The sequence below is a fragment of the Caenorhabditis remanei genome, chromosome II, assembly GCF_010183535.1.
Source record: "Caenorhabditis remanei strain PX506 chromosome II, whole genome shotgun sequence".
In the NCBI taxonomy this organism is placed as follows: domain Eukaryota; kingdom Metazoa; phylum Nematoda; class Chromadorea; order Rhabditida; family Rhabditidae; genus Caenorhabditis; species Caenorhabditis remanei.
In genome coordinates, this window is record NC_071329.1 from 13,790,716 (window position 1) to 13,803,709 (window position 12,994).

General features: G+C 38.1%; 4 protein-coding genes across 4 annotated transcripts; 1 reads left to right on the top strand and 3 right to left on the bottom strand.

Moving 5' to 3' along the window:
• Nucleotides 1-3,737: 3,737 nt before the first annotated feature.
• GCK72_006758 (uncharacterized protein) lies at nucleotides 3,738-4,282 on the bottom strand (the record flags this gene model as incomplete). Its single annotated transcript, XM_003109944.2, has 3 exons — nucleotides 3,738-3,813; nucleotides 3,856-3,976; nucleotides 4,027-4,282. The coding sequence occupies 3 exons, from the start codon at nucleotides 4,280-4,282 to the stop codon at nucleotides 3,738-3,740; spliced, it is 453 nt and encodes a 150-aa protein (XP_003109992.2).
• A 952-nt stretch (nucleotides 4,283-5,234) lies between these two features.
• GCK72_006759 (uncharacterized protein) lies at nucleotides 5,235-5,871 on the top strand (the record flags this gene model as incomplete). Its single annotated transcript, XM_003110130.2, has 5 exons — nucleotides 5,235-5,253; nucleotides 5,302-5,431; nucleotides 5,481-5,586; nucleotides 5,629-5,732; nucleotides 5,781-5,871. 5 exons carry the CDS (start codon nucleotides 5,235-5,237, stop codon nucleotides 5,869-5,871), a joined length of 450 nt encoding a protein of 149 aa, XP_003110178.2.
• Nucleotides 5,872-5,935: 64 nt separating this feature from the next.
• On the bottom strand, nucleotides 5,936-7,301 carry GCK72_006760 (uncharacterized protein; the record flags this gene model as incomplete). Its single annotated transcript, XM_003109899.2, has 4 exons — nucleotides 5,936-6,080; nucleotides 6,468-6,592; nucleotides 6,645-6,844; nucleotides 7,187-7,301. 4 exons carry the CDS (start codon nucleotides 7,299-7,301, stop codon nucleotides 5,936-5,938), a joined length of 585 nt encoding a protein of 194 aa, XP_003109947.2.
• A 996-nt stretch (nucleotides 7,302-8,297) lies between these two features.
• Nucleotides 8,298-11,866, bottom strand: GCK72_006761 (uncharacterized protein; the record flags this gene model as incomplete). The annotated part of the gene is made up of 8 exons (XM_053725779.1): nucleotides 8,298-8,422; nucleotides 8,468-8,576; nucleotides 8,629-8,988; nucleotides 10,297-10,679; nucleotides 10,733-11,051; nucleotides 11,104-11,195; nucleotides 11,449-11,558; nucleotides 11,607-11,866. The coding sequence occupies 8 exons, from the start codon at nucleotides 11,864-11,866 to the stop codon at nucleotides 8,298-8,300; spliced, it is 1,758 nt and encodes a 585-aa protein (XP_053589973.1).
• Between the last annotated feature and the right edge of the window lie 1,128 nt (nucleotides 11,867-12,994).

Consider the following 12,994-nt stretch of genomic DNA (forward strand, 5'->3'; position numbering starts at 1 on the left):
GTACCAGTTGTGATAATATAGCTAGGGCTATTATTGTCACGACACTGGGGGGGAGCGAAAAAGAACTTCCCTAGTGGTAGCGTTAGGGAAGTTCGTAACATGCCTCTGCCTAAGCAGAAGCCTGAGGAGGGTTACTCGGCGATCCGAGTTGCTGATCATGACCGATTGTCACGTTATTTTCTTTAGCCCGTCTTGGAAGGTACGGGCGGGTCCGTCGAGGTGGAATACTAGCTGGAATCATCTGCTGTTGTGTATCAGGAGGACCGATCGCTGACTTGTCTTGATCTTGATTGTCTTCCGTGGGAATCTCCAACGGTATCAGATGATTCACCGATTTTTGGAAGGTCTTCTGTCCAATTTTTACTTCCACGGCTCTCACCTTCCCATCTTTAGACGAGATTAACTTCTGAATGACCCCGATAGGCCACATGTATCGAGCTACTTTGTCAGTGACGATTAACACTGTTGTACCAGGTGTTGGTAGGTTTTTATTGTGCGCTGCAGGACGAGGAATGGATTCTCGGAGTAACACGTAGTATTCATCACTGAATACGTTCCATAGGTTATCCCTGACAGCTGCTGTAGATTCGATTAATCTTCTAGTTAGTTTTTCTGTTTTTCCTGACTGTAGAACTTCCGATATTGTTTTCGACGATTCTGGTAACACCACCGACGACTGAGGGATCAAATAGTCGATGGGTCGTACTGGTTCGGCATCGGCTGTGTGGATTTTGTTGGCGGTTATGGGTCTGCAGTTGATGATACATTCTGTCTCAATTAAGAGACTTTCGAGTTCCAACAGGGAGACTGTGATTTTCTTCAGACATTTATGTATCATATTCTTGACCAAAGCCACCAGTCGTTCGTAAATTCCTCCCTTCCACGGTGAGAAGGGTGTGATAAACCGAATGTCTATTTCTTTGTCCGCCAAAAATGAAGTCAACGTTAAACTTTTATTGATGATTGTCTTTAGATCGGCGTTCATCATTGAATATCCGAGTTTGAACGTTGGGGAGTTATCTGATAGTATAGATTGAGGGACTCCTCTACGACCGAAATATCGTTTTAAAGCCAAGATAAAACTGTGAGTGGTGTTGTCTTGGACGATTTCCAAGTGTACTGCCCGAGTGACAATACATGTGACTAGCAATACCCAAATCTTCTCGTATTCATCCTTCGATTTGTATTTCAGTGGCCCCAAATAGTCGAGGCCCACGAAGACGAATGGAGCCACGAGTTGGCTTCTAATAGACGGCAATGTTTCTGAGTACGGATATTCGAATGGACGAGCGTGCATCCTTTGACATGTGACACATTGCCTCCGTACCGCTCTGACGATTACTCCAAGTTTCGTTATCCAGTATTTTCGTTGGATGTCCGATATGACATCTTTAACACCCTGATGTAGTAAGCTGGTGTGTGATTCGATAACCAGGAGACGGGCGAGTTGGTGTTTGTGGATGATGATAATCGGTCTTTTCATCTCATCGGAGTGTCTCGGATGTCTCGAATTGACATATGGCCTGCTGTGTCGATACAACCCTTCTGGGGTGAGCACTGGTTTAAGGTGAGCAGGCGGTTCCTCATTCATCCGATGTTTCGAATCTCGATAATGATCCGCTATTATGAAGGTCCTTGTGATCCTCCTTTTTGTAACTTCGTCATTTTCTTTATCGGTTCCCGGTCGATGCACCATGTCGCGACGGTTTATGGGGTGGTGAGCCCGAACCGGCCGCGAGGAATGAGAGGAATTGAACTTAGAAAGACGAGCCAACACAAGTTTTAAATGACAACGGTTTATTCGATAATATACGCGAGTTAAATAAGATACCTTCGACAGATCCAGTGGGCTTGGTACTCGATGGCGATCCAACGGCTTCGATTGGGGAGGAAGGAACAGTCGGGGTAGAGGACGGCATTGGAGAAGTTGGATGTTCGGCTGCTGCTGTTCGTACTCTTTCGTAGATACTGATTCATTGCGTTTCTTCCTCCTACATCGACAGTGCCACGTAGTAGGGTCATCAAGATAAGGAGTTGTGGAGCACGTCGGTCAAGGGAATAATTAAGGGTATCATATCTTCCTCACGTCTATATGAAGTTCACCGTTGTCTAATTAAGAATAGGAGAATAATCTACGATTTAGATTGTACCAGTTGTGATAATATAGCTAGGGCTATTATTGTCACGACAGGGTGTGCGTGAGGATGGTGTAGGGCAAGTTGCCCATTTGTAGGGCAATTCGCCCACTTTATAAACATGCGCTCTACTGCACTCTAAAAATCATCAAATTTTTTGCTGCGTCATTTATTATTTTAATTTATTCGTTTTGAATACACTATTCTATCACATGCATGTTTTTAAAATACCAGAAAAGATGCTATTCGAAAGTAAAGGAGATATTCGTAAGTGAAAAAAACTTATTAATCCAGAAGAAAATAATTTGGGACTTCAGAACACTTGTTCGGTGGAAATAAAAACCGTCTCTCTACGGAACTTCTAACCGCCAGCTATTGATCTGACTGTCAGCACTTTGACTTTCTGATGCTAGCCACATGTAGTTGACTCATTCAAGTAAGTTATCTTATAGTGGACACGACAGCTCATCATTCGACGTCTCCCTTCGCTAAACCGTCTCTTAATACAAGTGTTATGATGAAAAGCGAAATCTTTTCGAAGATGAGGATCACTGCTGCTACTAACGAATTCTACTATTATAAATATTATTTCAGGTACCTCGCCGAAGACTTCTCTTGATTATGAAACGTCGAAACACCTCCTGCCAACCGTTCTCTCCACTCATATATAACTTGTTTCCTTCTAACCCTTTCTTCGTTCACCAACTCTTCTCACATACATATTTTTGATTTTGATTTTGTATTTTTGAACAAATTAATAAATGCTGATTAAATCCATAAATTTTCTTCTGTTTTTCACTAAAATGAATATATTGCGACGAGGGGAGCAAGCGAAGCGCACGCTAGAAACAACATAAAATGGGCAATTCGCCCTCGATTTGGGCGGCCTTGCCGCCATTGTGGCGGCAAGCCTGCCCAATTGGTGGGCAAATCGCCCAAAACGGTGGACGAATTGCCCAAAATTCCCTGAGTCATCACTCTCATTTCTGATATTCCAAATGACTTCAGAAATTTCCTGGTACTCTCTCATGATCGGAACAACTCATTCTATATTCAACTCTCTTGTCGTCATATTTACTTATCCTGAATTCCAAAAAGCTGTTTTCTTCTGGAAGAATGATATCAGGTAGTTAGTAATTCCAAATACTCAAGACCGAGATAAATTTTTCAGAGTGTCAATACCTTCGGGTGCATACTTTGAATTGACAACCCAAAAATTCAACAATAAAAATAACACCTGAATTTGTGGAGCAGGACGCGAAAAAACATTTGCGTATGTACAATTTTGCCATTCCAGTTTGATACTATTGTCTGAAATGAAAAGTGAATAGCACTGGAGTCTTGGCACAACTCAAATGAAATATTCAATGGTATTCAAACAGGTAGTCGAACATTTTATTAGTAGAGGTAATTCTTTTATATACTAGGGCGATTTTTGAATTTGATCTTCTGATTAGGAATGGTTTACTTCTGGGTTTCAATGTCTTACATACATCCCAGTTGGATTTTAATTCCAGATAAGGTACTTTTATAAGGTAATTGCATTTGGTGATATCCGACGATGAAATTAGCTTTCAACATATCAGGAAATATGTCTACATCTCAATGATTAGACACCACTTCACCAGGTGTGTAAACACCAGAAGGCCTCCTGTGGGGTATGCCGATAATAGAAACTCTGAAAACCACGGCTATAATTGTTAGTTTAAACTGCAATTACCTTCTACTTTTATTTTTGCAGAAAAACAATGTTCTCCGAAACTCTGGATATGTGAGAACAACAACAATAGAGTTGAATATCGAGTGAGTTGTGATAACTACACACGCGTACCAGGAGATTACTGAATATTGGTCTATAAAAAAGAACAAGAGATAGGAAGAGCTGACTTACGTTGCGAATAATAGGTTGGGATCAAGATGGTGAGTAGGCAAATGCAAGCAGGGAAGAATGTTATGGGAGTGATCATGAACTGCATAATCAAACTTCTCAAAGCAATCTTATGCCTATCCAAAGCTCTTCTCGACATACGACTGGAATATTCTTTTAGTGTCCGATACATCCGAGCCACCAGAATTGTAACGAGCACTGTAGCCTTCACAGTTCCAAGACCTACCAATGCAAAGAATGTGATCAGTCTCCAGTTCATAGTGTAATACTGAAATTCTCTTAGAGCATGAAACTTTGGAGCGATCTCCGGAAAGAGAAGTTCCAGTTCTCTCATTTGTACGTCGTGACTGTCATAACTCAAAAGTACTGAAAGCGCTAAAGAACAAGTGAATGAGATACAGATTAAATAGGTGAGAGGATATTTCCAGCTTGATGACTTTGACATGTTTTTCAGATTCATTATTGCTTTGTATTTCCTTATAAAACAAATCGTGAGCACCTCGATTTGACCGCTCATAAGGAATGTGAAAACCGTAAACATTGCATGAGTAGACCAGGAAAAAACTCGTGAAGAGATACCGTAACAGTAGCCAGAACGCATTGGAAATAAGGGAACAGGTTGCATGAAAAGAGTCATATTCAAGTCGGAAGAAATACATGATATCTGGAAATGAATTATAAAAAAAACTCTTGTGATAATGCTACCTGAAAAGCCAACAAATAAAACTTGAAAGAGTCTAGTCTGGTGCTGTGCCATAATATTAAATAGACAACCAATATATTGAGAGAAAACGATATTGATCCGGAAATATAATAGTGATAAATGAGATGAATTGGTACTTCGAAGTCGATATTCATTCCACGTTTACTTTTACATCAAAAATGAGAGAACAAGTATCAAGAATCTATTTGGCAATAAGGCAATAACATGTGATTTAATGCAATTCGAAGAAAATGTAGGTAATCATAGGCTTTTGCCATATGTATAATAAGTCACACTTTTGCGAAGCACTACAATTTTATTGAAGATTAAGAGCCAGGAAACATGTTTGAAAAATTTCTCAGCAATCTATAATACTCCCCCATTCCACGTTTCCACGCCGCTAATACGCCACGTCATCTTTTGGAATTTTTTGCATAAAAATGCTTCTCTTTTTCTTTATTATTTCTGAAGTTTTCCAAAACATTATCATCTGAACATTAGTCCAAAAATGGTCAAATTTACCACTGGTGAGTGATACATACTAACACTCTAATAAAAATTTCCAATATTTTCAGCTATTTTCCTCTATTTTATCAGTCTCGTCACCTGTCAATATCAACGAGATTTCTTGGTTTTCACCGCCCATCTCACTTGCAAACTTCCTGGAATCTTTCGTTACCAGATTCAATATATGGAGGATGATACGTGAGTTTTCTTTCTTCTCCGTGTTTTTTTATTGAGTTATGTGCTTTAGAATCTTCCCACATGATCGAGTAACTCGTTTCGATAGTGTTGGAAATGGAATTGGAGAAGTCATTTCGAATAATTTTGGAGTTATGTATGGAGACGGGTTTCTGGATGTGAGTTTTTATTCTTTTATTGAAACGCAAAAACAATTTCAGCGCAACTATGAAATCTACGTTATAATCCTTCACAACTGTACGAAAAATTCAAAGATGATGAGGGAGTATCAATTCTATATTGATCCACCATGTGAGACTACCGGGTGAGTTTTGGTGTGAGAAATTTCAAACGAAAGTTAGAATTTTTTCAGAGGCTGCAAAAGACAATTCAATCTGGATATCACCGATCTTGGAGAGGAAGTGACGCCAAGAGTTATTCATTATCCCAGCTATAGTGTTTAGTAAGGTTCTTTTGATATGCAAAATGATTTATTATTATTATTGCTCATTAAAAACAAACTCATATTCATCTCAACATACAACAAAACAGTCCCATAAGCAACCAGAACGCTGAGAAAATCAGATAAAATGCAGCGATATGGAAGGTCCACCAATCACAATAAGCACGAGCCGCCCATGATCCGAATACCCAGTAACAGCCAAAGAAGAACCTGTAATTTGAAAGTCTCAAACCGATTTATCTCAAAAAGCAGCGAAATTATGAAAAGGTTTTCAACTACCAAAATGATCAGCATAAAATTTTAAACATTTTGTTAGTTTACAACTTTTTTCTAGCTCAGCCCCTTTTTGAGATACACCGGTTTGAAGTTTGGGGAGAGACGCAGACAACGAGACACTCTCGCTTCTCTGCGTCTCTCCTCTCCCCGCCTTCTCACTTTCCTTTTCCCTTTCCCTCCAGAATTTAGTTTACGACTAAATCAATCACGCTAAACTCATTTTTCACATTCATAACTTTTAATAATTCCAGTTTCCTAGCAAAAACCATTAAAAAATCATGTAATTACCAAAAATATTTCAGAAAACTGTTAAAAACTAACCAAACAAAAATCAAAGCGTTCAGCAGGAAATGAATGTAGCCACATGGTAATGGAAATCCTGATTCACCCAATTTATCTCTCAACTCTCCGTCTTCACTTGGCAATGGAGACTCACGTTTTCTTTGCTGAAACAAGAATTGATCTGTAACTTCCTAGTCTCCTAGTTTCAAAACTCACATATCTCCTTCTCAATCTCTCAATAATATCTCTTGTCAACCATAAGAATCCCAAAACAATAATAAAGACTGGAATCATTGGTTGTCCATCACATTCTTCACGTCTTGCAACTCCGAAAATGATAAGACAAACAGTGAGAACTGTGAAAATTATATTGCATCCTGATGAGATTTCCTCGTCCATTTCCTCATCAAATGAAGCTGAAACTTCTTGAATTTAGTGATTTTTTGCTATTAAATTTTTTTGGAAGGATAAATTAGTCGCTTTTGCAGATTCTGGCTATATGTTCAAGACTTTTTCCGATAGACTTTCCCAAAATTTCAAAACTTGCAAACCTGATTATACAAATCACAAGCCACATACCACACCCACTTTGTACTATAGTCGGTTAACGAAACGTCGGTACCCTTTAAACGCGATTATTTGCAAATAGTCTGGCTGAATAAAAACTTCAAATTTGTTCGATATGTCTTCCAGAAACTTGATTATTGTTTTGGAAGCGTTTACAAAATGAGCAACTAATTTTGCTTCTGACCACAAACCTCTTGTCAAAGCTCTATCCAGAAACCGATTGACTCCTCCGATTCCTTTTTTCTTGTTCATTGGCTCAATATTTCCACCATCTTCTATATTTGTATCTAGCTTCGAGGAAGACATCCTGTAAGTTAACACATTTTTAAATTTAGATTTTCATCAACAAAGAAAAAGAAAATTCAGTGAACTTCAAACAGACAACAGACAGACAAAACTTCCACAAAACAAGAAAAAAGGAAAATAGGTGGTGATAACGACGCCGTCTTCTTATTGACGCTTTCGAATGATAATAATCAACAATTTGGGGACAGCGAACAAACATGAAAAAAAGAGATTTCACATCGTTTTCTTCTTTTATGATGACCTTGACCGATGGGTGTAGAAGAGGACAGAACGTGGAAGAAAACAGAGAAGCCAATGATCAGGTCGTTCAAACAGGTGAAATGATTAGTTTGGTAATCAAAAAGTGTTTGATTACTGGCTTTAATGTTCAGAAAATATGCATAATCTTTATAAGAGATATGCTATAATTCTTATGAATATATCAATTGTTCTAAACTTTATTAATTCATTATCTCATGAGGATAAGAAGACAAATCTCTTATAATCCGTTTTCACAAAAATGTCATTGAATTCATGTGTTGTGGGTACACCTCATTCAACTTTATTGTCGTCTTGGTGACATAACAAGAATGCCGAAATGTGTTGCTATTCTGGGAAAATGATCTAAGGAAGTATGAAGTAACTGAGTTTAGGAACTCCGTGAGTATTTTCTTTTCAGAATTTCAATAAAAGTTACAGAACCTTCGGGAAAATATTATATATATATATATATATATATATATGTATTACATCACTTTGACAATCGCGTTCTACCGTCATAGTATTGTTATGCGTGTTATGCAGATAAATTTCAAAAATAATATTTTATTTAAATCAGATTAAAAACATTTAAATTTAAAAAATGAAGAAACAAGAGAGATCGAAAATCGACAAGAACCGGGGGGAGAAACTCTTAATCAAGCATTACAATTAAGTCGCTAATCACTTTGGCAAAAACAGAAAATTAACCCGTTTTTGACTCTTTCTCTACTAATATATTTGAAACCGAAATCAAAATCAAGTTTTCGGAATACGATTATTTTTATTGGGAAACGTGGAACTCATTCGGATATCTGCTATCGTTGTCAATCGTTTAGCCTCTTTCGAATGACGAATTCCATAGGCGAAGTAGATCAAAAGACCTGAATTTTATCTATTAGGTATGTGAACTTTCAACAAAAACTAACCAACTCCCATCCAAACGAATAGCCGAATCCACGTGGCAGTTGTCAGATAAGACATCATGAAGACGTTGACAAGAAGGGAGAGACATGGAAGAAATGGGACACATGGAACCTAAAAATGAAAATTAGTTATAATTTTTCTTTTCTAAAACTAAAACTGCTACCTTAAAATTAGTCTTCAACGAATTCTGAGTATGACCCAATATAAAAGCCATAATCAAAACAATACACAATCCATTGAAGCCAATCGACATTTGACCATACCAGCTCTCATAAAACCCGGTTCTGAAGGTGAAAGACAACCAGAAGAAAGATGCGATCAAAGCTCCAACAGCCAGAGAAATAGATGTTCCGGATGGAAGAGATTCCCAGAAGTTTCTAGCTGGGATCCATGAGCTTAGCTCTCCTCCACCGTCCATTCGTTTCTCATCTCCGTCGATTGGAGCTGATTGGTAGCGGAGGACAAGAACTGATGCAGAGACAAAGGAGTAGGCAAAGAGCGTTCCGATGGAGAGGAATTCGACCTGGAAAATATGTCATTTGTGCTTTGTTTCAATGGTCAGAATAACCGTTTTCCCGTTTCCCACTAACTAGGGAAGGCCATGAAGTCAGTTTGGAGTTATGGGACGTGACATATATCATTGGAAAGTTGAGAAAACGCTGATTCCAAATATGTGTTCAGTTTTTGCCCTTGAAGCATAGTATTCGAGAAAAACAAGGTCAAAGTTCAGCAAAAATGATAGATTTTCTTTCTGACACGCGAAAAATTTGTAATATTTGCAATTTTCGATTCTTAGTACCTTTCGGGAAACATAACCAAATTTCGGGATTTTTAAACATTCAGACATTCGGGGGGTATTTGAGTTTAGAACTCGGAAGAATAGAACTGCGACAAAATAAAACTGTGAAAATATAGAACTGACTAAAATAGAACTGAACAAAGTGGAACTACGAAAAAATGGAACTGCTTCAAAACAGAACACGACAAAATAGAACTGAACACAATGGAACTGCTACAAAATAGAACTGTTACAAAATAGAACTCTAGTTCGAAGGGAGCGCGTTTGCATTTTTTTGCAAAAATTCAATTTATTTTTGACTTTTCTCAAATAAATTCATTTTCTTCATCGACTAATTGTTAAAATTGAAAAAAAACGTCGTTTTAATTCTTCTAAAAAGTCACAAATGCAAACGCGCTCCCTTCGAACTAGAGTTCTATTTTGTAACAGTTCTATTTTGTAGCAGTTCCATTGTGTTCAGTTCTATTTTGTTGAGTTCTATTTTGTAGCAGTTCTAACTTTCACTGTTCCACTTTGTAACAGTTCTATTTTTTCCTGTTCTATATTTTCACAGTTTTATTTTGTCGCAGTTCTATTCTCCCGAGTTCTAAACTCAAATACCCCCGACATTCGGACACACCGACAGACAGATAGACACGAAAATTGTGTGTTTGGTGCAAAAGGTCTAGCTTTTTTCAACGAAATTTTTTTGTACTTAAAAAATGTCGCGTTTTTTTCCAAATCTTTTTAATTCTCTGAAAAACAACCAAGTTTGAAGGTATTAACATAATTTTGTAGTTCTTGACTTCAATTTTTCATATTTACTACGTTTTAAGGTATTTGGAGCCTTAGGCCTCAAACCTTAGGTCCAAAATGGTAATAATTCTCCCAAACGTTGACCTTGTTTTTCTCAAATACTAGGCCTTAAGGGCAAAAACTGAATATATATTTGAAATCAGCGTTTTCTCAGCTTTCCAATGATATAAGTCAAGTCCTATAACTCCAAACTGACTCCATTACCTTCCCTAGTAAAATTAAAAGTGAAATACTCACCAACGCCTCAATATCAAAAATCAATGCAATAACTGCATTGATCAATGTGAAGATAACAATTGCATTCAATGGAACTTTTGTATAAGAATTGACGTGTGCCAACCATCCAAATAGGAGACCATCATCTGCCATAGCATAAACACTTCTTGGCAAAGCAAACACCCCAGTGACCAAGTTGTTAGTCAACCCGACCAGTGCTCCGATTGAAATTATATACTTGACTACAGTACACCCACGAGCATCGAATGCTTCTGCGAATGGAGCAGTGGTATGGACCTGATCATAGGGAACCATCAATGTCAGTGTAGATGACACCAAAATATACAAAGTCATGATGACTCCGATACTCAGAAAAGTGGCAACAGGAATTGTACGGTGTGGCGCTGAAATTGGTTTCTTAAAATCTTAAAATTTGATTTCTAAATTTTGAACTTACATTTTACCTCCTCTCCAGCTGTAGCTAACACTTCAAAACCAATATATGAGAAGAAACACGTGGCAGCTCCAGTGAGAGTTCCAGTTACTCCGTATGGAAAGAAATTTGAGCGCCCATCAGATGTTGTTCCAGTCCAATTGTTGAAGTCAGCATAACACATTCCGGAGATAATGACGATAATGATAACCAAAATGTTCAAGATCACAAAACTTGTGTTGACATTTGCTGACACTCTCGATCCGATTGCAATGACACACGCACAGAGACAAATCAATACAAAGGACAAGACATCTGGGTATGTGGAGAAGAATCCTCCGGGCTGAAATGGAAAGGGGTCAGTGAAAAAAAACGACAAACTTGTATATGGATACCTGACTCAATTCCCCCACAATTCCGATTGTTGTGTTCTTGACATAGTTGTCCAGGAGATTGTCAAAGTAGGCGGACCAGGAACGCGCAACGGCTGAAACTTTTTTTGTTAATTTTATTGATATCTCACAAGAGAAGTCAATGGAGACGTGGCTTTCAAACGATCTATGGAATTCCGAATCGGCAAATAGTATGCGCAAAGATTATCTTATTTTTCCAATGTACGAGCATAGATGAACCAATGGGGAACACAAATGGAACCGCAGAAATGGACTCTCCGAAGTCGAAAGTACCTATACCTATGAAAGCCGCGTCTCCAAAGACTTTCCTTGTCAATCGACACTAACCAGCATTTCCAATCATGTACTCCAACGGAATAGTCCAGCCAACAATAAATGCCCATATTTCTCCAAAGCCGATATAGGTGTATGTGTAGGCACTACCAGCTCTTGGAAATCTAAAATTCTTCCCTTTACAGCAAGAGTGTCAACTGTTTTTCACTCACCTAGCTCCAAACTCCGCATAACTGAACGCAGATAACAACGCTGCAATACCAGCCAAGATGAACGAGAAAACGATGGATGGTCCAGCTTGATTTCTGACAACAGTACCAGTAAGTACGTAGATTCCTGCTCCCATCATTTGGCCGAGTGCCAAGAAAGTGATATCCATTAGGCCAAGGCATCGACGGAGGTTTGTGTCGAGGTGAGAATCACCTTCGAACTTTTTCTTACGAGTGATGGCTTTCCAGATTCTGGATGCCATTGTGAGATCTGAGAAGGGTAAATAAGAATGATAAGTTATGAAACATGAGTATTAGCACAGTACGCTTCTTACAACCGCGCTCTACCGAAACCGAATAAAATTGTGTGCGAAATTGAGAGAATCAGAGAAAAAAAAGACATTTTTCAAGGGCATTTCGGCGGAGCGCAGTTGTAAGAGCAGTGCCGAGCTAATAACTGGAGAGAAAAGAAAACGAATCAGATAGATTTCGTGCAACAAGTCAAGTAGAGTATCAAGTAGAGAATTTCAAAAATTGGAACAAATTTTTATTGAAAGCAAGCTTGTGTAGGACAATGTTGAAAGAAGAAGAAGGCGGAAAAGTTAATAACTAATCATAATAACTTCCCGTTCGAAACGAAATTCCTTATGGAAAACAAAGAAAGTTGCGGAAAAGAGAGAAGAGGCATAGACACAAATCAAAAAAGTCGACACTTTCACTATTCTTCTCGACGACACCGTCATATCTTCACAGAACGGAATTCCCCCATTTTTTTGTATGAAAAAGATTCGACACCGATTCTCATTGTCCGTCTCTTCCTTTTCAGGACATGACAATCGATAGAGAAAAAGTGTGAAGAAGAGGAAATGTTTCTAAAGAAGAGGGGTTCAACACCAGAAATATTATGCAGAAAAAAGTGGAAATACTTGTTTACACTCACTTCTCTCCCATCAAATTTCTTGTGATTCGGACGTGGTGATAGATTTGATATGTTTGACGACGACGTAATCATCATCTTTTTACAGTACGAGAAATTGAAAAATGAGGAAGTTGAGAAACTAGATGATGATACGCGGGACATAAGTTTTTATTATTGGTTTCTTTCCTTATTATCAAATCGAAGCGGAAGTGGAATAAAAATCTAGAAAAAATGGAAAAGTTTGGTTAGGACAGTGATAGACCATTTGATGAACACTTAGCAATTCCTTCCAAAACTAACAATGCTGACTCACATTCAATTGGTCATTTCATTTTCACGCATCAAAATTTACCAACTTTTTCTTCGTGAAATGATGATTTTTAGATTGACCAGACATGACTCAAAAGGGAAACGAATCACATGGTCAAGTTCCGGTAGACATAGAATACATTTTGGTATAAATTGGGTGGAA